A 22,800-nucleotide genomic window follows, 5' to 3' on the forward strand; every position below is an offset into this window, starting at 1 on the left:
AGTACTCCATTTTATAGTGCACCCTTTTAGCTGTCCATGTGTGTGTGTGTGAAGGACTAAGACCAGTGGTTCTGCCAACAGAATGGACAGATGAGCCGCTTGGTCCGCCCCCACCTGCCATTCCGGCTTACTCTCTGCTTCCCCCTTCACCCTGGCACTCTCTCCCTCCTCTTTGCACTTTCTCTACTTTTTTGTAAGTTGCTTCCGACCCTGGAAAACAGGAGTACTTGAAGCTTGATAGGAGCAGACAGGGACCATCTCCTTAACTGCACACGTGAAGAAGCAAAGGCCCAGAGAGGGCATGGGTCTTGCCCAGGGCTGCCCAGCGAGTTGGCAGAATGGGGACACTTGTGTCCCAGCCCGGTGTCCCAAAACACCCTCTGTAGTCTCCTTGTCACTCAGATGCGTCCTTTACAGCAAGTCCAGAAGAGAAAAAGGACCCTCAATTTCTCAGGAAACAAACTGGACACAGAGGTGGCTCCCCACAGGGCGCCTGTGCCCCTGCTCCTGCCCCCATCCTCACCGCACAGCCTGTTACCCATGGGGAGTCTCTTCCAGGGACCCCCCTCCCTACCCTGTCCCCTGGTCCCAGGTCCCTGGCTCCGCTCTGCTCCCCACCCACAGGGCTTCCATCTGGAGCCTCCACACGTGCTCCTGCCACCCAGGAACATGTGACCCAGCGGTCTGAATGGCTTCCTCTGTCACCTTCTCATCTTCACTGAAACATCACCTCTTCCCAAGACCGTCTCTGAAGCTGTAAACCCACCCCATCCACACACACACTCATGCATGTGACTCCCTACCATCCCCTTTGCTGTTTTCCCCAGGACGCCAGCAGACTTGCACCCCATTTTCTGTGTTTCTTGTCTGGTTCCACTGGAATGACAAAAGGTCTGTGCTTGGGGGACCCCACCCTACTGCTGACTGCTGAGCTCCTTCCTCAGCACAAAGCTAATGGTCAGTAAATGGCTGACTAAAAGGTGAATGGGATTTGAATGAAGGAACAGAGGAGGGCGTCGTGCGCGTTGCTCTGAGCACAGGCTCTCTCTGAATCCATCCGCTCTGAAGGCAGGAGAGCCAGAATGTTGCTCTGGTCCCCTCAGAATGGTTGCAATCCATGCTGGGGGTTCCAACTTTGCACCAGACCATAGACTTCTCAACACATTGCCATTCGCAGGCTGCAGAGGGTGATTGGGGCTGTGACATCGAGATAAGTGAGCAGCTCTCCATGGAAGGGGCAGGGGTGAGTGAGGTGAGGTATGTGGACTCGGCAATATCCACAGGGAGCTCTGGTGGCTGAACAGCAGTCTGGGAGGCGGGCAGAGGTGGGCAGAGGTGGGCAGAGGTGGGCGGATTCCAAGCAAGGAGAGTCAGACCTGCAGAAGAGCAGAGGCTGTGACAGTGACCCTCGGGCCCCTAACTGGGGTTGGAGCATCAGGGAAGGGATGCCATGCACAGTGGCCTGCTCGGGCTGCTGTGACAAACACAGACTGGCAGCTCGCACCAGACATTTATTCCACACAGCTCTGGGGGAGGAAAGCCCCAGGCCAGGGCTCTGGCAGGCTGGTCCCTCTGAGGCCTCTCTCCTTGGCTGGCAGACAGCCACCTTCTCCTGTGTCCTCACATGCTCGTCCCTGTGTCCGTGTCTGTGTCCTCATCTCCTTTCCTCATAGGGACACCAGTTCTGTTGGATTGTGGCCCCTCCTAAAGGCCTCATTTTACCTTAATTACCTCTTGAAAGGCCATATCTCCAAATACATCACACTGGTGTTTACAGCTTAAATTTATGAATTTTATGGGAGCCACAATTCAGGTCACACAAAGACACTGGAAGGCCACACCTGATGGGGAGTGAGTCAGTGGGGTGTGGAGGGCTCTGGGTGCTGCAGCTAGGGCTTGGGGTTTCTCCTGGGGGTTACAAGGAAGGAACAATACCCATAGGTTCTGGTGTTCAACCCTGAATTCAGAAGAACTTGTATTTAACTTGGATGTTCCTTTGAATGCTGGATGCCTCCCCATGGTGTAGAGGGAAAACCAACCAGAGACCATGGAGGGCGGGCACGCTTTTATGGGAAAAACTAAAATCACCTTCTGTGTAGTGCATAAGTGAGGTCCACAAAGTGTGATCACAAAATGCTTGATATTCATTGCCAACCACATTCAGTTTTGGTCATATCGGAGAATACTTCTCAGTCTTCGTGCTTATTCATTTATCCTCAATGGAACATCTTTGGGGTCCCTTCCCTTGTGACATCCCACTCTGTGGGGAGAGCCTCCCTTTCTGTGATGGGTGAGGTCACTTATCTTTGAGGGCTTGGGAGTCCATGCCGGTCCCAGGAACTGTGGGGGTGGAATAAGGCTCCTGTTGTTTCCTCTGAGACGGTCTTTGAGGAACTCAGGCAGGTATAATGACGGAAGCCTGTGCCCTGAGGGAGCCTGGGACCTTATTGCACACAGCTGTGCACAGCCACAGCTGGAAACCGCTGTGACTCCCCACTCGGGGCTCAGCTGCGCTTGAGACCCTGTGATCACTTCCCAGTGAGCCTTCTGGTTGACGTGGGGCAAGCTCTCCTGTGTTATTCAATAAACTATGATCTCTAGTTCCCATTAGTTCTCTTATTCTTGAGAATTCACTGTGGGTGTGCGTAGCTCTGGGTGGAAGGGGGTTTCAGCTCCAGGCAAGTTCACTCTGGATGTGATGAGATCAAAATATGACAACAGAACTTTGGGACTGGGTAAAAGGGCTTTTATACCCAGCATTATTCTCATAATGGTAGGTCAAGCGCTAGAATCACATCCGCCTTCAGCAAGTGTGCATGCAGCAAGCCCACCTCGGTTTCTGCCTCTACCTCTGCTCCAGGCTCTCTTATCTTCTAGCCTCTGCTGTCTGCCTCCAGGCCTGGGCAGAGCTCTTTATAGCAATAGGCAATATTGGTTTATTGCCAGCAGGTGTGGAAACATTAGCCCATGCAATAGGCCAATTACATCAAGTAGATTAGGGTCAGGTGAGGATCCTGGCCATAGGAACTTCATTTTTCCCTACAGCCTGGCACTTTCTAGATGTGGGAGATTCAAAGATAGTCTCAGGGGGTGTGGTTCTACAGTGGAGAGCTTAGGTACCCTGTTGTGTGACTACCCCAGGGCTGGGGACCCAGGGAGAAGTCGGGGTCCTCCTTAGGAGAGATTAGGTGCGTGGAGTTCCACGGAGTCAGGGGGAATGTTCAGAGGGGGGCAAGAATGTGTGCAAGGCCCAGGCAGGAGGAGAGCCTGCTGGCTCAGTACGTGGTGCCTGGGGCCTGGGGGGGCCAACTGCAGAGCCCTGGGAGAGTGGCCTTGGCTTCTGGCTCTTCCTCCAGGCCCCAGGCCATCGAGGGACGGGACCCGGAGAGGCACCAAGGAGCCTCCCTTTTCTGCTGAGTGAACGGGACAGACAGAGCGTGAAGGAGAGGAAAGAACTCAACACAAAGCGACCCCCCTCCTGGCAAGGACGGCTCCGTGAGCCATGGACTAGGGTCAGTCAGATCCGCAGACCTCTCCCTGTGGAAAATTAGGCAGGAGGAGAGGAGGAACTTGGAGGAACACAGGGAGGGTGATGTGTGGAGTTGTCACGTTAGAGGAGAGGAGGGAGGCGACTGCATGTGTGTTTGTTGGTTTTCCCCTTAGGAGAGTCCAGAAGACTGTCCCGCTCCAGCCAGACTCTGGTCCATTTCTGCGGCCCTGCAGCCCCGTCTTGGGGTCCTCTGGCACTTGCGCTCTGTCATTTCTGCCTTGCTGGTTTCCATCTGGGCCACCTCTCCTGAGCGCCTGCCCGCTGGGCGTCCCATTCTATTCGGACTCTGTTCTTTGCATTTGCTTCAGAAAAGTCAAAATCACTTTTGTTAACACGGTGGGCAGATCAGGACATTTCTAGGCGGTCTCTGAGAGCCACGGGCCCGTTCAGACTCTTCCTTCCACCCCCCGCGGCTGTCTGCTGCTGCCGCTCAGAGGGAGGGCTTGTCGCCGAAGCGGGATTTGCTCTGCGCAGCCTCTGTAAGGCCTTGTTGGGCCGGAGGAGGAAAGGCTGCGGCCTCAGGCACCTGAAATCCCCCCGAAGGATGCTCCGGGGATGATGACGGCCACGGGTGGGGAAAGCAGGGTCGCAGCCCAGCAGCAGCTGCCCACGTGCACGGCCGAAGCTCAGCAGCGGGTGGGGCCCCGGATCTGGTGCCGAGCCTGGGACCTCCCTGCTGTCTTCCAGAGACTCCGTGGCCACTGGGGGCCTGGTGTGGAGGCAAGCGCATTAGTCAAAACATGATCTACTTCATCATTTTTCTAACAAAAAAGATGACCTTAAGAGCACAGAGAAAGTAGTTAAAAATGACGTATTCTGTACAAGCCAGACGAGGACAGGAATTTGCCTGAGTTGGCATATTGTTACCCAGCCCTTTGGTATTTTCCCCTGCATTTGGTTCTGAGTATAGGAAGTTGTTTTTCATATACTAAACGTTTTTCTGAAGTCTCAAACCCCTGCAATTGCTGATCTTGTGGAGTTCTGTGATTTGCCTCAAGCATTACTGGGACTTTGCAGAGCATCCTGTTATTTTGTCACAGGCTTTTTATTCCTTGATCTCATTACATCCTGGAAGTTCCTGGTAATGAGTGCCTCTCCCCCACCCCACAGCTGTTGCCTGTTTATAAGACAGAGGCACTATCTGTATATTCAACTTTTCATCGGAAAGATCTGGGTAAAAGGTCTGGTGTTTCTGGATGATTCCAGCAGACCCAGCATCACCCAGAACCCCACTAGTTCATGAGACAGAAAATGAGGGAAGACCGGCCCCGGCGGGCAAGACCCGTGGGAAGGTGACCACTGGTCCCACCGTGGGAAGCAGCCTCCCTTGCCCTCCAAAACCAAATTGTTGCCCTACAATGTGATGCACAAGGAAGATCATCTTGCTAGACATCAAGAACCGTAGTTATGACACTTTTTGTCATGCTGTTTTCTTGTATTTATACAGTGGAGAGCAGGATGTTTTCAAATAAACCTTCTAAATATGAAATCCTGAGAATGCATTATTTCTAAAACGCCGCACCGTTAACAGCCTTTTAGCTGGTTACATTATAAAGCATGTTGTAACAGCTTAAAAAAAAAAATCTGAGCCAAAATGTGTTTCCATAGCCCATATGCTGAATTCTGGCATCTTTATACCTTTTTCAAGCTGTTGTCAATTAGTAAAGAAATTAATTTCCAACTTTATGTCCTTTGTGAAATCGAGCTCATGCTCGGATGCTGCAGGGAGTAACAAGGGATACGTTTTCCTCCGGTTAAAGGTGACTCAGTGGCACGGTAGCTGGCAAGACAAAAGCGTGTGGCTCCAAGTGGCCACGGATGGAGACCTGGACCATCAGCAAATAGAAGAGGAGGAAATGGCTTTTGTTGAAGCAAACAAACTCTCTTCCAGGCCAACAAGCTGTGATCTTGGACTTTTTGCCATATGCACATTTTTTTTAAAAAAGAGAGAGAGACAAGTGGAACCTTCATAATCAACAGCATTCCTCACGCTGCCTGGGGGACAGGCATCCGTGCATGCAGCCCTTGGCAGCGTGCAGCTCTTGTCTAACCCGGATCAAATCGCCCCCAGAGTCCCTTTTCCCTGGGACTTGGAGTCTCCCTTTGTTCCTATGCTCTGTGCTCTTGGGACCTAATAAGGACATTTTTAGCATTATTGGAATGTGTCAGCTGATGACCCAACGTGCTTTTCTGGTGGCAGCAAATGGACATGTGGCCTTGTGGCTTCAGGATGCAGTTGCTTTACTTTTCACTGGTCATCTGTTTTGGGTCCTTACGCTTTGGCATAGAGTGCCACCACCGATGGGATTTCTGCTGTTGGGTGTTACAGAAGTGCAGAAAACCAACCAGACCTTCCTTAGAAAACAGGCATTGGAACCGTGATAGCGCAATTCTAAACATCACATTGCAGCCTTCAGGAGGAAGGAAATCTGGGGATGCCGGCATCCTCGTTCCAGTGAAGCACTGAGATTGAGGACCAAAAGCAGAAGATGCATAATAATCACGGGGAAATCTGGAACCAGAGGACCATGGCTGGGCGTACAGGCCACTGAGCTCGTCTTCTGTCACTTCACATCTGGGTGCATTTGATTCAATTTGCAGTCATATGGATTCTGTCTGCAGTTGGGACTTCCAAATGAGCCAGCCCAACACCTGGATTATTTCATGAACCACTGTTTGGGTCACATACATATTTCATGGCTCTCCCTCTACCAAAGATGGAGAAATGGGTTGCCTTAAAGTGGGGAGAAAAAAACATATTACCTAAGCTTCATGTTCTTCAGACCCAAATAGTAGCTTTCCTAGGGTTTTGACCTAGAAACACACTGGGTTTGCCATCTCCTACTTAATAAACAAAGACGTAACTCCCCGGGCTGGCAAAGATGTAATGAAACTCAAACATCCTTACTTGGCCTGGGGATGATAAAAATTGTTCAGTTAGAAAACATTTTTGGTTCTATGAATGAAGACTCCCCAAAACATCTCTGGTAATCCAGAAATCCCGTTTTTGGCAAATGTATCCTAACTATACGTTTGTAAAAAGATGTTCATCTCAGTGTTATTTATAGTAGCAAAGATAGAGGCAGTCTCGGTGCCCTGCTATTCACAGCAAAGGGAGGCTGGATTTCATTCCCCTGATGGTAATTCCCAAGTACAAATCATGCAACAACGAGGGGAAAATATTCACGTATTTTATATGTTAGGGTAAAACTCAACTCCAGGCCCCCAGTACCTAACCAAGACCTGAGGCACAACAAGTATTTAGGAAATGTTTGTCAGTTGAAATGATCCGCTTTTACCATCTTCCTGGGCAGCCCTGGTAGAGAAATTCCTTGTCCCCTTCCCACACCCTTAGATATGCCCCTTGGGACCATTAGATAACAGGTGTTGACTGAGTGAGGACTCAGATCATACGCCCTGGCTCTTCTTGCTGGACGGCACACCCCTGGCTACCTCCTGCCCCTTTGGAAGGCACCGCGTCCCGCAGGACCCTGTGCCTCAGGGCAGAGTAAATGCATACCAGGTGGCTTTGTCTTGCCTGGGGGAGCTTAGGCTGGCTGGGAAGAGCCTGATAAGGCCATGTCAGCCTGCTAGGGCCCCACTGAGATGTGCAGAGCCTCCCGGGAGGCCACAAGAAATATGATGACTTTTGTGGGTTGTTAAAAAAGTAAGTGGTGAGCTATGAAGGTATCATTCTGCAGTTGGAGTTCTTTCTCTCAGCAGTGTCTTTGAGGTCCTCCCAGGCCTGTTCAGCCAATTCCTGCTGGCCAGCTCTGGAAATGAGACCAGACTTTAATAATACTTCTGGTGGGCGAGGGCAGGCGCGGTTTGTCATTCGTTGGTTTGGTTTTTATTTTTCATTTCTGCAACTACTCTTTGCTCTCTAATATTTACTGCAGCTAATACTTGACTCCCCTGTGCCCTGAGCACTTTGTGCCGATAATCTCAGTGAATCTTACCTCTGAAGAGGACTGTTATTACCCCCACTTTGCAGATGTGGAGACTGAGGCCAAAGAGGTTGGAAAGCCCACTTGAGGCCTCTCTCTGAGGGAGCCAGACCGCACCCAAGGAAGTCTAGTGCCAGAGTTGTCCTGCCCAATCCCACACTCCAGAGCTGCCCCGATGCTTTTCAGGTTTTCCCCAGATATCTGCTTTGAACATGTATAACCTCTAATCGGAGAAAGGATGCTGGTCCATGCATATGGGTGTTTTTCTTCATTGCACATGGTGCCTCCCGAATAGAAATCATTGCCTAGGGGAATGTTCTACATCTGCCCTACCTGTACAGCTGCTATGCATAACATATGGCCATGGGGCACTTAAGGTGCAGCTGCTGAGTCTGAGCATCGGAGTGTTTAGTGGTTTTCATTTTAGTTCATTTAAAGTTTAACTGACCCATGTGGCTGCTGTACTGGACAGGGCAATTTGGTGCTGCACATTTGCAGTCACACTGTGGGCTGGCATAAGGAACTTGGTGCCCTGCTGGTATAAAGGGACTTGGCGTCTCCGGGAGTGCCCACTTGTGCAGGGGCTGGGTGGGCAGCGGCAGGAACAGTCTATGCCTCTGTGCTGGGAGAAGAGCTGCATGCTCAGATGGCCATCTCTAACCTCTTCCCGGGCAGGGCCGGGAGGGGTCAGGGGCTCAAGCTAGCAGGACGCCTACAATCCTGGCGGATGGATTCCGCCAGAGTCCCCTGTGCCTTGTCCATTATTCTGACAAGACTGAGTGGGTGGAGAGTGTCTGCAGCCAGATTCCAGGCCCTGGGCCTCCACCCCCACCATTATCATGTGGGACCCCAGCAGCTCCTTAGGAAGCAGAGACTTGATTCAGAAAGTAAGGCTCCCTGGGCTGTGGCTTGCTCTTGCATTTGCTTGAGGAATGGACAAAAAAGACCTATATCACCTTTTCCAGACTCCCAGAAATCACAAGGAAGCCTTCAGGGATCAAACTCCCGCCATTCTCCTCACATACCAGCACTGTGTGCCGCATGTCAGTACATAGCTGATGCCGGTGTAGGAGCAGGAGGCGATTTCCCGGGACCCCGGGGGCAGCTGGTGATGGCTTGGAACCGAAAACAACGATGATCCAATGCCAAGAACACGGGCTGCTGCAGGTCCTCGCCCCGTCTTCATGATAACCTGATAACGTTGGTCTGCATTTATTGAGCACTTACTGAGTACCACCCACAGTGCTAACTGCCTGACACTCATGCTCCTTTAATCATCAGGCACCCAGTGGAGGGCACTTTGTGAGTGTCCCTGTGCTCAGGTGAGGTGAGACTCCAGACCTCTGCCCTAAACTCCAGGCCTCAATTGCACATCATTCTCTCTGGCTTCTGTCTCCTCATCTTTAAATTGAGTGGTGACACCTCCCTCCAGGTTTGAGTCATGATCAAACAAGAGGAGGAAACCCAGGTCCAGGAGACTGACATAGAAGTGCTTAACGAAAGAGTCTCTGTCTCTTTGCCTTCATAACACCTTAGCTGCATTTGAATTTGCAGTAGTGTTTATTCATTCACTTGTTCACTGAACAACTGTGGAAGGGGTGCTCACCCTGCTGGCCCTGGCTGGTGTGAATGCAGAGATGGACCTGTTCCCTTTCTGGGAGGGGAGTTTGAGCTCTCGAGGGCAGGAGCCATTTGTCATGGCTGATTTGCTCCACGACCCCATGCACGTACTCTCTGTGGTTGAGCAAATGCTGACCCACTTCCCGCCTTTTCTAAAAGCCCTGGGTTCCTGACATTGCGGGTTCTAGTTGCTTTGCATCTCCAAGGCTTCCAGAAAGCTCCACTTCTTAAATATTAAAACTATCATGTCTCTCATCCTGGAGAAATGAATTTGCACTTAAAGCAACTCACCTTACCTTGTGGAATCTCCTTTGGGGTTTCTTTTTTTTCTTTTAAATCATGTGTGTTACAGTTTCATTACAGTTTCATCAGAAGTTAAGTGTGGGTTGCAGTGTTTCTGTTTGTATCATATTTTTCCAATCCTAAGCCCCAAACAACTGTAAAAGCACTACATGGGAATCTGGAGGAGGACACCACAGATGTAACTGAATGTTTTTTCAAGGGAGCCAAAAGTCTGTTACATGTTAAACCTGGGCATTTTTAGTTTGAAGGAAACTGAGCTGGAAGGTCATTCAGTGCCTGTCTGTAAGAAAGCCGTGATTATTCTGAGGGTATAGACCGGTTTCCATCTCTCTGGAGAGCTGAGCGGGAGAAAATCCTTGTAGGTGTGAGAAGTACAGCTCAGACATACAGAAGACTCTGACGGAAACGAACGCTGAACACCAAGATAATTGATGACTTTTCTCCTCTGAAGCTGGAGGTAGGGATAAAGGGGATGGAAGGCAGCACTTGAAGACTTAGTATATGTCAGGGATGTTATACAATTTGTTTATTCCCCCCACAACTTTATGGGACACGTAGATGTCTCCCAGTTTTACAGATTGGCAAGTGACCAGCAGTAACAACCACCTTAAAATTTGTGTTTTATTCCCTTGCTTTTTTATTTTATGCTTTTATCACAGAGCCATGGCTCTAAAAATACATATTGTTCATTTTTGCTTGTATATTTTAGTTTTATATAAAATGGCTAAACTGAATACCTGGGCAGCCTTCTATGACTTGCTTTTCCACTTTATATTTTATTTCTAAGATTCAGCTATATTGCTGCAGGTAGCTTTAGTTTATCCATATTTCACTACTGTGGAATAATCCCTTTGCTACAATGTGTCCATTCTCTAGCTGTGACAGCAGGCTGCTGTGACAGTCTGTGCCTGTCTCCTGGTGCATGCACAGGAGTTGGGCATATGTATACCTGGGGTGGATTTATGTGATTGTAAAGTATGGAATTTGAATCTGACAGTTCTCCAAATTGTTTTCCAAAGTGGTTGTACCAGTTTCTCTCTCTCCTGTAACGTGTGAGTTAGTGATTCCCTATAAATTTAAAATTTAAATTTAGGACCCCTTCCCCACTCCTACAAGCATTTGTTCCACTTTGGCCCTCATCCACAAGTGGCTTTAATTCTCTCCCTGGATCTGAGGAGCTGTGACTTCCACCCCAGGCTCCTGCCAGTCTAGCCATGTGGTTCTCAAGACCAGAGGCTCCATAGTGATTGTCTGTCTTTATGGCCGGAATCACACGTCCCACAAGAGTCCCCCCTCCTGGTGCCTGTGGGTTGGCCAGGAATGCAGGGCCAATACCATGACTATGGTGGAAGGAAGTGTCTCCTTGCCAGGCAGATGTACCCAGGGAGACCAAGTCAGCCCTGCCAAGCTTCAGCCCCACCTTAACCCCAACTCCGAGGCCCTATTCCTCCCTGCTGGGAATTTCATCCACTCTGTCCCCAGGTCTGAGATTCCCTTACTCTGCCCTTCCCTGCAACCTGGCTATCTTCCCAGCTCAGCTCAGACAGTACTTCTCCGAGGAAACACTGGGTCAAGGATGCTGCTGAACCTTCCAGAGACCAGTCTTTATGTCTGTAGAGAAAGCTCACACATGTGCCCAGGGAGCTGCCCATGGGAAACATCTTTGAATGTGGCAAGCTCACAGACATGAGGTCTTCAGTAACTGTCGGTTGCTATTGCTGTGGTTAATTCCCACTCTCTTCCCAGCCCTGTGTTCCCACTGGACCCTGCTCTCAAATATTTGTGAAGGCTCCAGAAGGATGCTTCCTTGGGGCCTCTGTCTGCACGTCTGCAGGCGCTAAAGAGCTCGGCCACACGGTGAGTGTGACTGTCCGTGTGAGGTGCTGCTGATCACGCACAGGACTTGACTCAGGTGTGCGCAGCTCTGGGGACAAGCGCAGAGGAAAGGTGCCTCCAAAGCTGTGTGTTTTCACACCTATTGGGAGGGCTTTCTTTTCACGCCATCAGTGTCTGAGTCTTCTGCTCGCTGCCCCTGTCTTCACCGAGTTGTGACAGATAAAGTGCAGGATTTGACATCTGAAACTTGCAGGAGTCCTTACACCATCCCTAACTCACTGGGAGGCTGAGCTCTCCCATCTACCCTGAGGGTCAGTTTGCTCAGCTAGGAAATGGGGGAAAGAACCCCTAACTCACAGAATTGGGAAGATTAAATGAAATACACTCTGGGAAAAGAGCTTTGAAATTGGAAACCACCAGGCAAACATCAGGTGTTGTAATCTACTTTTTGAAAGCTTAATCTCTCCTTCCTTATTCAAGCCTGTATTTTACCAGCTTTTTCTTCCGTAGGAAAATGAATACTTGAGTAGAACCTGTTCCCTAAGAAAAGGGAAGTGGGATGTTGGTTGCTTCCTAGTCTAACACTCACAGGATCATCAGCTGTCTGGGTATTCCCCAGTGATCTCTTTTTTTTTTGCACATCATAGCTGCATGCAAAGTAGAAACACTTTGTATGAGACAAAGAGACTGGGATTATTTATTCATTCAACTCAGAATTATTAAGTGCTTATTTTTCATCAACCTCAGTGCTAGAGTTTTAAGGGTACCTGAGATTTATCTTAATCAGATTTGATAAGACACAAAGACACAGAAATGGCTGTCATGAAGGAAGAATTGTTATGCTTATAGATCCCTAGAAACGGGCAACATGGCACACCATACAGAGCCACATGGGGAAGCACCAGGGTCGGTCTGGGGGCGAGGGAAGCAAGAGGCTGCGGGCGAGGACCCTTTATTGTGGTTTCCTTGGGGCGGAACAGTGAGGCAGGGTCAGCAGGTTTAGGATTGGCTAGTTTGAGTGATTTCCATGGGCTCTGGGGCAGAGGGCCATCCCCGGTTATCTGGTCTGTGACCTTGGGTGAGTAAGGCAGGGAGCTAGAGGGAGACCCAGGGGGCTTTGGGGTGAGGCCACTCTGGATTGGCTGGTTTGCATATGAGTGGCTGACTCACAGGTGAATTCTTTCTTATCTCTAGAAATTAGCTGGTGCCTCCAGGGTCAGCATCAACCAGATTAAAACATCAAAATACAAAAAATAAAAAAAACATAGTATGTAGCAGAAGCAGGGTAAAGAAAACTTAAACTATGTTGGATTAAGGTCTGGTGCAGGGTTGTTTCTTTAAAAAAATATAAGGGAAAGAAGAATTTTAATTGCACACGCAGAGGAGCTCCACAGTAGACTCAGTCTACGAGGTGGGAAAGGGACTGTGTCTCATCAGTTATAGCTGGAATAGTGGAATTGAATCTCTTTAATGAGTGGCCATTATGGAAACACTGCCTATGAAACAATTCATTTCAACAAGTGTTTATAAAGCACCTGCCTCCTGCCCGTCCTGTGCAAGGGGCCCTGAGGAGTATGCAGATGAATAAAGTTAGATCCTTGCTCTCCAGGGCAGCCCTGGCAGATGGGGGCATATGCATGCGGAACCTCCCCTAGGAGGCCATGGCAGACATCACTGATTGCTCACACCATTCTGCCCACTGCAGCCAGGCTTGCCTTAAAATCCTCCATAGCATACCACCAACCACCAATCACAGCTGCTTGTCTCTAGGGACCCTTGGTCCTCAGGGGAGGGGTGGTGCTGGAGGAGAGAGGAGGGGAAACTCTAATAACTCATGTGTGGTGGAGACTGGCAATGCTTTGGGGTGTGGAAGGGAAAAAAATCGCACCTGGGTTGCGGGAATCGCAGCAGATTCCATGGAAGTGCTAGCATTTGAGGTGAGCCTTAAGGGGCATCATTCTTGGACTGTTGCAGAGGTGAGGGCACCGCCGTCTAAACAGCAGGGGGTCTTTTCAGTGGGAGACACAGGAGAGGAAAGGATGGAGGTGCTTTGAGGAACAGTGAGCAGGTGCTCTGAATGGGACTTGGAAAATGCGTTCCAGGGAGTCAGAGGGACCAGTAGGAGCCTTTAGTGGAGGCCCCAAATGCTGGGCTAGAACGTGTGGACCGAGTTCTGAAACAGCAAAGGTCTGACCTCTACAAGATCAGGGCAGCTTCCAGAAGAGAAGGCGACACAGTGCAGGGTGAGTTAGAGCCCGGGGAGCTTGGGGCATGTAGGAGATGTGTTCGGAAACTCTTGCCACTTAAAAGACAACAAAGGCCTCCCCGCCTGAGTGTGCTGTAGAAGTGCCAGAAGGGAGGCTGGCTCTGGAGGCTGTGGATCAGGATATCCAGGATTTGGGGGCCAGCTTGCATGGAGGAATGGAATTAAAGTCAAAGATGACAGCCCGTTTTTGAGCATGAATGGTTCAGAAGGACGATGGAGCCATAACTTAATGGGGAACCTAGGAGAGGAGCTGGTTTGGAAGCAGTTTGAGGAGCCAGGGGTCAGCAGGGGAATCCCTCTGACCGGGCGTTGGCAAGGCAGATCTGCAGCTCTGGAAGGAGCCCAGAGCTAGAGACAGCAGAGCGAGGAGATGTCCGCTAAGAAGAGAGTCAAAGCAGGGGGCTCTGGACGCGGACGAGGAGAGCTTGTGCAGGGACCAGGGACTTCTGCGGGTACCACATAGGAAGGCTAGGCAGATGCTATAATGTTAGACAGTAGGGGTTAACTTGTGAATAAGCAGAGGGCAGCATTGCGCAGAAACCCAGTAACAGACGAGACTCAGGTGCAAGGGAACTTTCCTATATGATAAGCAAGACCTCACCATTCAATGAAGTAATGAAGGGCCTTTTTATAAATTCCGTGAAGACAGTGAAGACCCATCTGCGTAGAGGTGGTCATTGAATAGCATTGTGAATGTACTAAATGCTACTGAATTGGTGTACTTCACAATGGTTAATTTATGTCATGTTATTCTTCCCGCAATTTAAAGAAAAACAAAGAACCATAGGGCCATTGGGAAAGAGATCCCTGTCTCACACCGTATACCTAGATAAACTCCAAGTGGATCAAGGATGGTGAGGATGATTGTACAACAATAATGTACTTAATGCCACCGAGCTGGACACTTAAAAATGATGAATGTAAATTTGACATTATGTGTTTGTTACCCTCCCCCAAAGAAATGAAACCATAAAAGAACTCACAGAAATATGGCTGACTTTCTTTATAACTCTGGAGTGGAGAAGGCCTTTATAACCAAGAACCAAAATTCAGAAGCCATAAAAAGGAGATAATTTGACTGTTTAAAAACAAAAGTCTTCCATACAAACACAACATAAACAAACTCAATGGACAAATGACCAACTAATAGACAAAGAGTTCCTAAATATTAAGAAGAAATATACAACCCTGATATTAAAAATTAACAACATGAATTCTCAGTGTACTAAAAAAGAAATAGAAGTGGTTCTTAAAATATGAGGTGTTCAACCTACACTTTCTCCCATCATATGGGCAAAAGTCCAAACACCAAACAACACGCTCTGTTGGTAAGGCTGAGAAAAATAGGTCCTTTCCTACCTCACTGATAGAGTAAAAGCATATCCCCCATGGAGGGGAAATTGTCAATATCTACCAAAATGATGTATGCAGGTACCTTTCAACTGAGCAGCCCTGCATCTGGACACATACCCTGAAGATGCACCTTCATAAAGGTGATATAAAGTGTTCCTGGGCTTGTCATTACAGCCAGCTGTCTAATAAATGAGATCAGATAGCATGCAAATGTCACCCTATAGCTCACCCACACAAAGGAGGACTATGCAGCAGTGAAACAGAATGAAGAAGAGCTCTGTAGCCTGTTTGTGATACCAAGCAATCTCTAAAATATGTTAAAAGTGAAAAAAAAAACTGGTATAGAATAGGATGGATGTGTGCATGCTACCTTTTATGTAAGAAAGAAGGAAAACAAGAATAGACATATGATAGATAGGCAGGCAGACAGATAAATAAGTAGGTGGGTAGGTACATGCATAGATGATAGAGGAATACTTTCCTTATTTTTGTGAAGAGGAGTGCTTCAAGGAACCAGAAAATAAATAAAATGATTAAACATATGGAATGAGGGGATAAGAATAGGAGCATGACTTCACTGGATGAATCTTCTTGTATATTTCTGTTGTACCAGGTAAATGTTTACATACTTGGAAAAGAAAATTACATTGCAAAAAAGCAAACCTTCTAGTTGGAAGCACATTTATTTTGAAATGAATGTATCTAATTGTCTGTCAAATCAGTAATATAAGGACACAGAAAATAATTATTACATTACTTGTAATAATTTAAACTTTAAACACAATACTCTGGCCATCTCATTATTGAACCATACTCCAAGGACTGGGGGAGAGGGAAGTGGGGATTACTGTTTAATGGGTGTGGTAGTCTTCTCGGGCCACCATGAGAAAGTGTCACAGGCTGGGGTCTTGAACAACAGAAATTCACTCTTGCATGTTCTGGAGGCTGGAAGTCCACGGTCAAGGTACCGGCAGGGCTGGGGCCTTCTGGGTCTGTCCTTGGCTTGCAGATGGCATCTCCCCTCCCCTGCCACTGTGTCCCCACGTGGTCATCCCTCTGTGCGTGTCTGCGTCCTAGTCTCTTCTTATAAGGACAACAGGCAGACTGGGTCAGGTCTCACCTAAATGGCCTCATTTCAACTTAATCACCTCTTTAAAGATCCTCTCTCCAAGCATAGCCACATTCTGTGGGGAGTTTAGGACTCAACATAGGAATTTGGGGGGCACACAGCTCAGTTCCTAACAAGAGAAGTACAGAGCTTCAGTCTGGGAAGACGAAGAAGTTTCGGAACTGGGTGGTGGTGATGGTCACGTGACAGCGTGAATGTGCTGAATGCCAGTGACCTGGACACTGAGAAGCCATTCAGGTGATCATTTTGGTGTTATGTATATTTGACCACCATAAAAAGCTAAGATAATTCTAAGAAAGGAAAACACTCCTCAGAGAGGCCAGGGCACTGGCGGTGGCTCTGAGAGGGCGCTGGAGTCACGGGCCATGCGTGACAGGGTGGTGGTGGGCGGTGAGCGCGTGGTGAGCGCCGGGCAGCAGTCGGGTCCCGGCGATGACAAGCCTTCACCCCTGCTGTCCAGGAGATGAGTGATGGTGTCATTATTACCATCACAACTTCCCAGCAGAGGCAGCAGGAAAGGTCTGGGCAGATCTTCTTACTGTGTGGTCCCCGTTCTCTGGGAGCTTTTATTTTCTGCCATTTTCAAACCACCACTTAGCTGTTTGCAGCCGAATCAGGAAGCCGCAGCAGCCAGCGCATCGTTCCTATAGTGACTGATGTCCTTCAGCGAGGGCCGACGTGCAGAGACCCTAAGTAAAGAACAAGGGGAGTGAACAGCACAGATATATGACAGATAATAAACTCCAGGAGGAATATACTGTGACCTAGTTTTATGGCTGCTTCGTTGAGATTTCTGGCAAGCACACTTGACTATTTTATTTGATTTTATGTCTGTCATATTATCTTCACCAAAGGCTAATATTAAAACACAACCATGAGGGCCAAATGCAGAAAAGTCCAAGCCCCATCAGTCCTACTCCTGCCCACTCTGTGGAAAATCAGGCTTCACTTTCCATATGCCTGTCCCTTCTTTCTGCCTTGGAAACGGCCACACAGAAGGCTTCCTGGCTGTGTGCACAGGCTTTGTGACACTTATATCCTGGTTTGTCACTTCCTGGCTGTGTGGCCTCGGGCAAGTTCCTTAATCACTCTGTGCTTCACCTTCCTAATCTGTACAATGGGAGTGAGGGAACTGCCACTTTCAAGAGTGGTGGGTAATCCTGGTGAGGGAGCCGCTGAGCTTGGGCAGGAGGCAGCTCCTGGTAACCGGTTCTTTGGTCTCCCATTCCCTTCCAGTTGGCCATGGACAGAGCGAAGGGGAGAGGATGGTAGTATCTGACTTCCACGTTTTCATCAGGGATGTGTTGCAGCATGTGGATATCATGCAGAAAGACTACCCCGGGCTTCCTGTCTTTCTTCTGGGCCACTCCATGGTAAGTAGGCCACAGAACAGCCGGTCCAGATCCAGCCCAGACCGCAGCCCCCCAGCGGGTGGGAGGTGGAGAAGCTATGATGGCGAAGGGGCAGCCCATCCTGCTTGCCCCGTCCGCGCTCTGCCTGGCTGCCCAGACTCCCTCTGCAAGCTTTGCACTCGGAGCTCCCAGGCAATTTAGTGCCGAGGAAACAGGCCTGGTTGGGTCCTGGAGGCGGCCCCAGTGGGAGCCCGTTCATTCCCGTCCAGGGCCGGAGGCGCCAGGAGGTCACCAACCAGGCCTTGCTGACACGGACCTCTTCTCCAAGCCCCGTCGGCTCCTCGTGAGGACAGTGCAGAGGGCTTCTCAGGGTGGGGACAGCGCTCCGCCAGTGAGAAGCACCTACAGTGTGTCAAGACCCAGCCTGCCTGCTTCACAGGGTCTCAGGGCAAAGGGACGGAGGGACACAGGCTCCCCGAAGAGAGAAGGCCTCAAAGGTCGTTCAAAATCCTATTCACCTTTTAAATGTAAAAAGTCCGCTAAAAATCAGTCAATCTGATCTTGTGGAGGGCTCCTCAAACGGGCAGTCTGCAGGGCAAATCTACCCCGAGGCAGCCCGGACGCTGGGCTGAAGAGATTACTGAGCTGCTTGAATTTGAATGCCGGTGGGTCGGGGTATTTCTCACCCTGAGGCAGGGCTCCCACCCCCTTTATCACAGCCTGGCTCTTGCTACAGTTCTCTTACCCGCCTGGCCTCTGTAAGCATTTGCGATTTTCACCCTTGGTTCAAATTACCGTCAGCTCCAGCAAACAGCCACAGCCTCCCGCTTTCAGAACCATCCATGTCCACTAAGCATTTTTCTCGAGATCTAAATCTCTGGGACCTTTACTGAATCTGGACAAAAAAAAAGTGTAGCCATATCTTATTATCAGATTTAAAAAAAAATCTCATACGAAGCCTGATGGAATGGATGAATTGGGGGTCTGCCAGCTTTTGGCTTGAAACGAAAGAGGAATGTGTTATTGTTTAACTTGCAGCCCACAGGCAGAAACCTTATTTATATCTCTCTGAAATGTTTGCTCTTGGAAAACCCAGAGAAAAAAAAAACATGTGTAATAAAATAATTGCAGATTCAGTTTAGCCAACATTCGGTGCTGTCTATTCCAAGGTGGACGTCCTCTGGCTTGGCCGGGACTGCAGTTTAGGATTAGTTGATGGTGCTCATCAGAAATATACGTACTGGTGGAAACCTGCATGTGGCAACTCTGGCCATTTGTGTTGCAGGGAGGTGCCATCACCATCCTCACGGCTGCAGAAAGGCCCGGCCACTTCTCCGGCATGGTTCTGATTTCGCCTCTGGTTCTTGCCAATCCTGAGTCCGCAACAACTTTCAAGGTAAATGGACTTCCTGTTCTGTGACACTGCAGCAGCCTCCCCAGGACCCGGAGCATCCATCTGTAGCTAGAGTCTGGGGAAAGGCCACCGTCCTTGGACCTCATGCAACTCTTGTGTGAAGGTTTGGACGAATATCAACGTTGTTGCCACCAAGGTTCTATAGTTTCTAAAGTCAGGCGCCTTTTCCCCCAAAGACAAAAGAAAAATGACTTCCTGTTTGTCTGTTTTCTTGGTGAAAGTTAAAAGGAATAAGGTTACACGTGTTCAGAATCCAGCACAGTAACCTTTGTTAGCGAGGCGCATGCAAGACTCCAACTGATTCTCATTTTTTGCCAACTTCAGCCAAAAATGCATAGTGAGTGGGACTGTGGACAAGTTATGATTCAAAATAGAGTTGTATTCACTGTAGCTCTCCTCCCTTCCAAAGCACACACGTTCCCCTCTGACTCTAACTTTAACCTAACTCTGATGGTCATTTTGATTTTCTGGTTATAAAATTGCACAATGACACCCCCATAAACCCTCTTTGTCTGGAGCCTTCAGCTACTTTGCCAAAGCAAATAAGCCACCAGATACTACCTAGAAATGGAACAGATGCCTTCTCTCTCTGAGAAAGGAGATGAAACTGTTGACGGGCAGCTGCCTGGGGAGGTCTCTCCCTGTGCACCAGGTGAAACCTCAGCCTGGACTGGGGAGGGTTCTTGACTCTGATCAGGAAAGAATTCTCAAGCAGATCAGACAAGTGTAGGTAAGGAAGGGAATTCAATAAAGCGAGAGCAGCAGGGAATGGCAGCAGCCCTGCAGGCAGCAGAGAGTAAGGAAGAGCAGAGGGGGGAAAGGGAAGCTCACTGACCTCCTGCTCAGCATGGGGCAGATCCCTGGCCAACTCCTGAAGCCAGGGTCACCTTGAATCTGCACAGCATGGGGACCAAGCCCCTACCACCCCAGGATTTGGGGGAGCCACAGAGCACTGGATGGAGTGAGATAGGTTCTGAGAATCTTCCAAAACAAAGAAAGGAGATCTTCTGGCTGCTGCTAAGGAGGACGATCCTACAGCTGCAGACCTGTCTGGGTCACCCAGGCGACGGGAACATGCAAGCCCAGACTGGAGGTCTCGGTAGCCCTTCCCGACTTGTCTGAAGCAGGAGAGAGAGTGAAGACTTGTGCTTAAGTCTAGAAAATAGAATGCACCAGCAAAGTAACAAAGATGCTTATCCCCAGAAGAGCATAGAGACAACACAGTAAGTTGAGCAGTGAGATGTCTTTATTTAAGGCAAAAAGTACACATTCAAAGAAAGGGGAGTGTGGGCAACCTGAGAAAGGGGGTACACTCAGAGGCTTAGGATTCTGTCCTTTGAGGCTTTCCAGGATTGGGCAAAGGGCGGGGGTGGGGATAATAGGCTTGACAGGTGGTCTCATGATGTCCATCTCCAGTGAGAAACACTGTCACCATCCATAGTCCTCTAGATGGTCTGTAAGATAAACTTAACACAAGGGATTTCTTGACCCTGTTCTTCTCCAAGAGGGTGGTTATCCTCAAGCAGTGGGTATCACTTAGGACTGCTGGCCCTGCCTTAAGATAGGGTGGGTTATTGGCTGATTACCATAAAATACTTTAGGAATCTTAACCTCCGAACTCCAGGGTTTTTAAAACAGACTCTTAGCTTTAAGATGGTGTCCCTCCTGTTCTTACTATATACTGTTTATGTCTCGGCATTTTTCATCAAGGCAGGAAAAATTAATCACGATGCTGCCCTTCCTCAAAACCATGGCCTCAGCAGGGCTGCTTAACTGTGAATGTGCACTGACAGGTCACGGATCTGTCCTTGAGGGGCATGAGGTTTAAGAGAGAAACATAACCAAATGAGAGTGGAGAATCCCAACCCTGTGGACCCCCAAGGCACGCTTGATCCCTCTCCATCTCTGGGTGGGGGCCGCTGCCTCCTGGGTCAATTCTCAGGACTCTCAAAGGAGATCCAGGGGTGAGGTGGGGTGTCTTGGGGCCACGGGAACTGGGCAGCCATCAAACCATGGACCTACCCAATCTTCCCTGGCCTCACTGTCAAATGACAGCAGGATCACTTAAATAACTGCCTCAGCTCTGATGCCTTGTGTGCTCTCCAGAGGACCCAAATTGGGGACAGTGTGCCAGCAGTGGGCCTTATAAAAACGTCCTGAATGTGTTCCTCCTGCCCACAGCCACAGACTTATTCCTGGCCCTAGAAACGGGGGGGCAGGTCCTGTGTGTAAGGGCTTCTGGTTAGATACAGACAGTCTCATGACTTTGAAAAGGCGATGGGCTGAGCAAAAGGAAACCCTGGAATTAGTCAGTAGTTTAACCAGAGAACAGTGATTTCTTAATCCACTGAAGGAGAGGGATGCCTGGCTCCTTTGAACTTTACACCAGTGACTTACTGAAATGGGCTGCCATCAGTAAATTCCAGAGTATGTGGGACATCAGTGCAGGTGGGAGCCAGCCTGCCCAGAAATGAAGGTCATGCAGGTAATGCGGGGCTGGACTGCCTCTTGGTCACTTACATGTGCTGTGACGGTGATGATATGAGAGGCCAAACCATTCCAGGGTTCTTGTCCAAGCAGAATAAGCAGCCCGGGGCCACAGCAGGTGGGGTTCCTGTGATGTTTCACTCAGGACTCATCATCACCCCAGGGAGAGGTCACGACCTCGTTTTACCCAGTGACACAGAGGCTTGGGCAGGATGGGTGATCCACCAGGCCCATATACCCTGCGCAGTGGATTTGAATCTGGGGCTGTCTGCTCCCAGGCCAGGATGTTCCCTGACAGAGAAGAAAAGGGATGTCTTCTGCAGCAGACGTTAGAAAAAGCTAGGGTCTGTGGGGCTTTTCAGATGAAGGACCCATGGGGCCTGGCCACTGGGCCCGCAGGGGGAGCCAGCATGGTTTCTGCCAACAGTCGCAGGCTGAGGCAGAACTTCTGGGCTAGGCCACCAACGTGACCTTTCAGAGCCTTGTGCTAATAGATCACCTTGTCAAATCAGGAGCCAGTTGTCCCCGGGGGTTGCAGGTCTCCTCTTATTAACCAAGACAAATTAGATTCCCCATGGCCCCCACACCCGAGGACACACCCCCTTTTACTGTGAAATCTGTTGCTGGGTCCTGGCAATCTTGACTGACAAGTCTGTGATTCATGTGTCTCACCGCCCCCAGATGACCTGCTTACCCTGCACACATCCCGTTTTGTCTGACAACCTCCCTAAAAGCATCTTGTAGAATCTTCATTTGAAATTCAATTTAAACATTTTTGGAATAGTACACTTACACAGTTTGAAATTCGGAAGAGAAAAAGAGGGCCTACGTCCTCGTTGGAGGTGAGCAGCTGGCATTAGCAGTTTATGCTTCTACTGTGGTTGCACATCAATGTCTTATGCAAATGACAACGTGCTCTCTGCGCGTTTGTTTTGTTCTTTTGGCTGCCTTGGTCGTTTTGCTTACGGATACCTCTTGGCGCTCCTTCCTGTCAGGACTAACAAGGGTCCTGCTGTAGGGAAGCGTTCCAGATTAGGTGGGGTCCCGTGGACTGAACTTCGGGTGGCTTCCCCTTGTTCGCTTTTACTGACCCCAAAGCTGGACAGATGCCGAGAGACCACCTCTGCTAAGAAAGTGGAGGCACGGGAGGGGGCCGTTCCCTGGGTGGAGTCGCACTGTCGGGGGCCCAGAGCTCAGCTCATCAGCTGTTCATTCAGTGGATCGTCTCTTGACACGGGGCTCCTGCTGGAGAGATTCCCAAAGTCATACACGCGGGCAGCATGAGGTGCCTGAGGCTTTGAGTACAGGCAGGCATGTGGACGGTCACAAAGCCCTCACCTTGAATGAGGGGAATGCCAGATCCCCCCACCACTAAATCCCACACACATCCAGTTCTTCCCTCCATGCCCCGTTTCCAGCAAGCTGGCTGTATTTAACCTGGAGAAGGGGCCAGGAGGAGAGGGGCTCGGCTGTCAGTCTGGGCTAAGAATGCAGTCGCACAGGGACAGTGACAGCAGGAGAAATTTGGAAACAAAATCCACGG

At 49.5% G+C, this 22,800-nt stretch overlaps 1 protein-coding gene across 11 annotated transcripts in view; it reads left to right on the forward strand.

The window, feature by feature from the left end:
* The window catches only part of MGLL (monoglyceride lipase), a 278,840-nt gene that overhangs the window by 232,943 nt on the left and 23,097 nt on the right, over positions 1-22,800 (forward strand). For all 11 annotated transcript variants that reach the window (XM_037023681.2, XM_037023675.2, XM_037023688.2 and 8 more), the window contains 2 exons: positions 17,241-17,377; positions 18,642-18,752. In XM_037023681.2, coding sequence (XP_036879576.2) covers positions 17,241-17,377; positions 18,642-18,752 — 248 coding nt within the window. The remainder of the gene's footprint in view (positions 1-17,240; positions 17,378-18,641; positions 18,753-22,800) is intronic.

The sequence above is a fragment of the Manis javanica genome, chromosome 3 (genome assembly GCF_040802235.1).
Source record: "Manis javanica isolate MJ-LG chromosome 3, MJ_LKY, whole genome shotgun sequence".
Taxonomy (NCBI): Eukaryota; Metazoa; Chordata; class Mammalia; order Pholidota; family Manidae; genus Manis; species Manis javanica.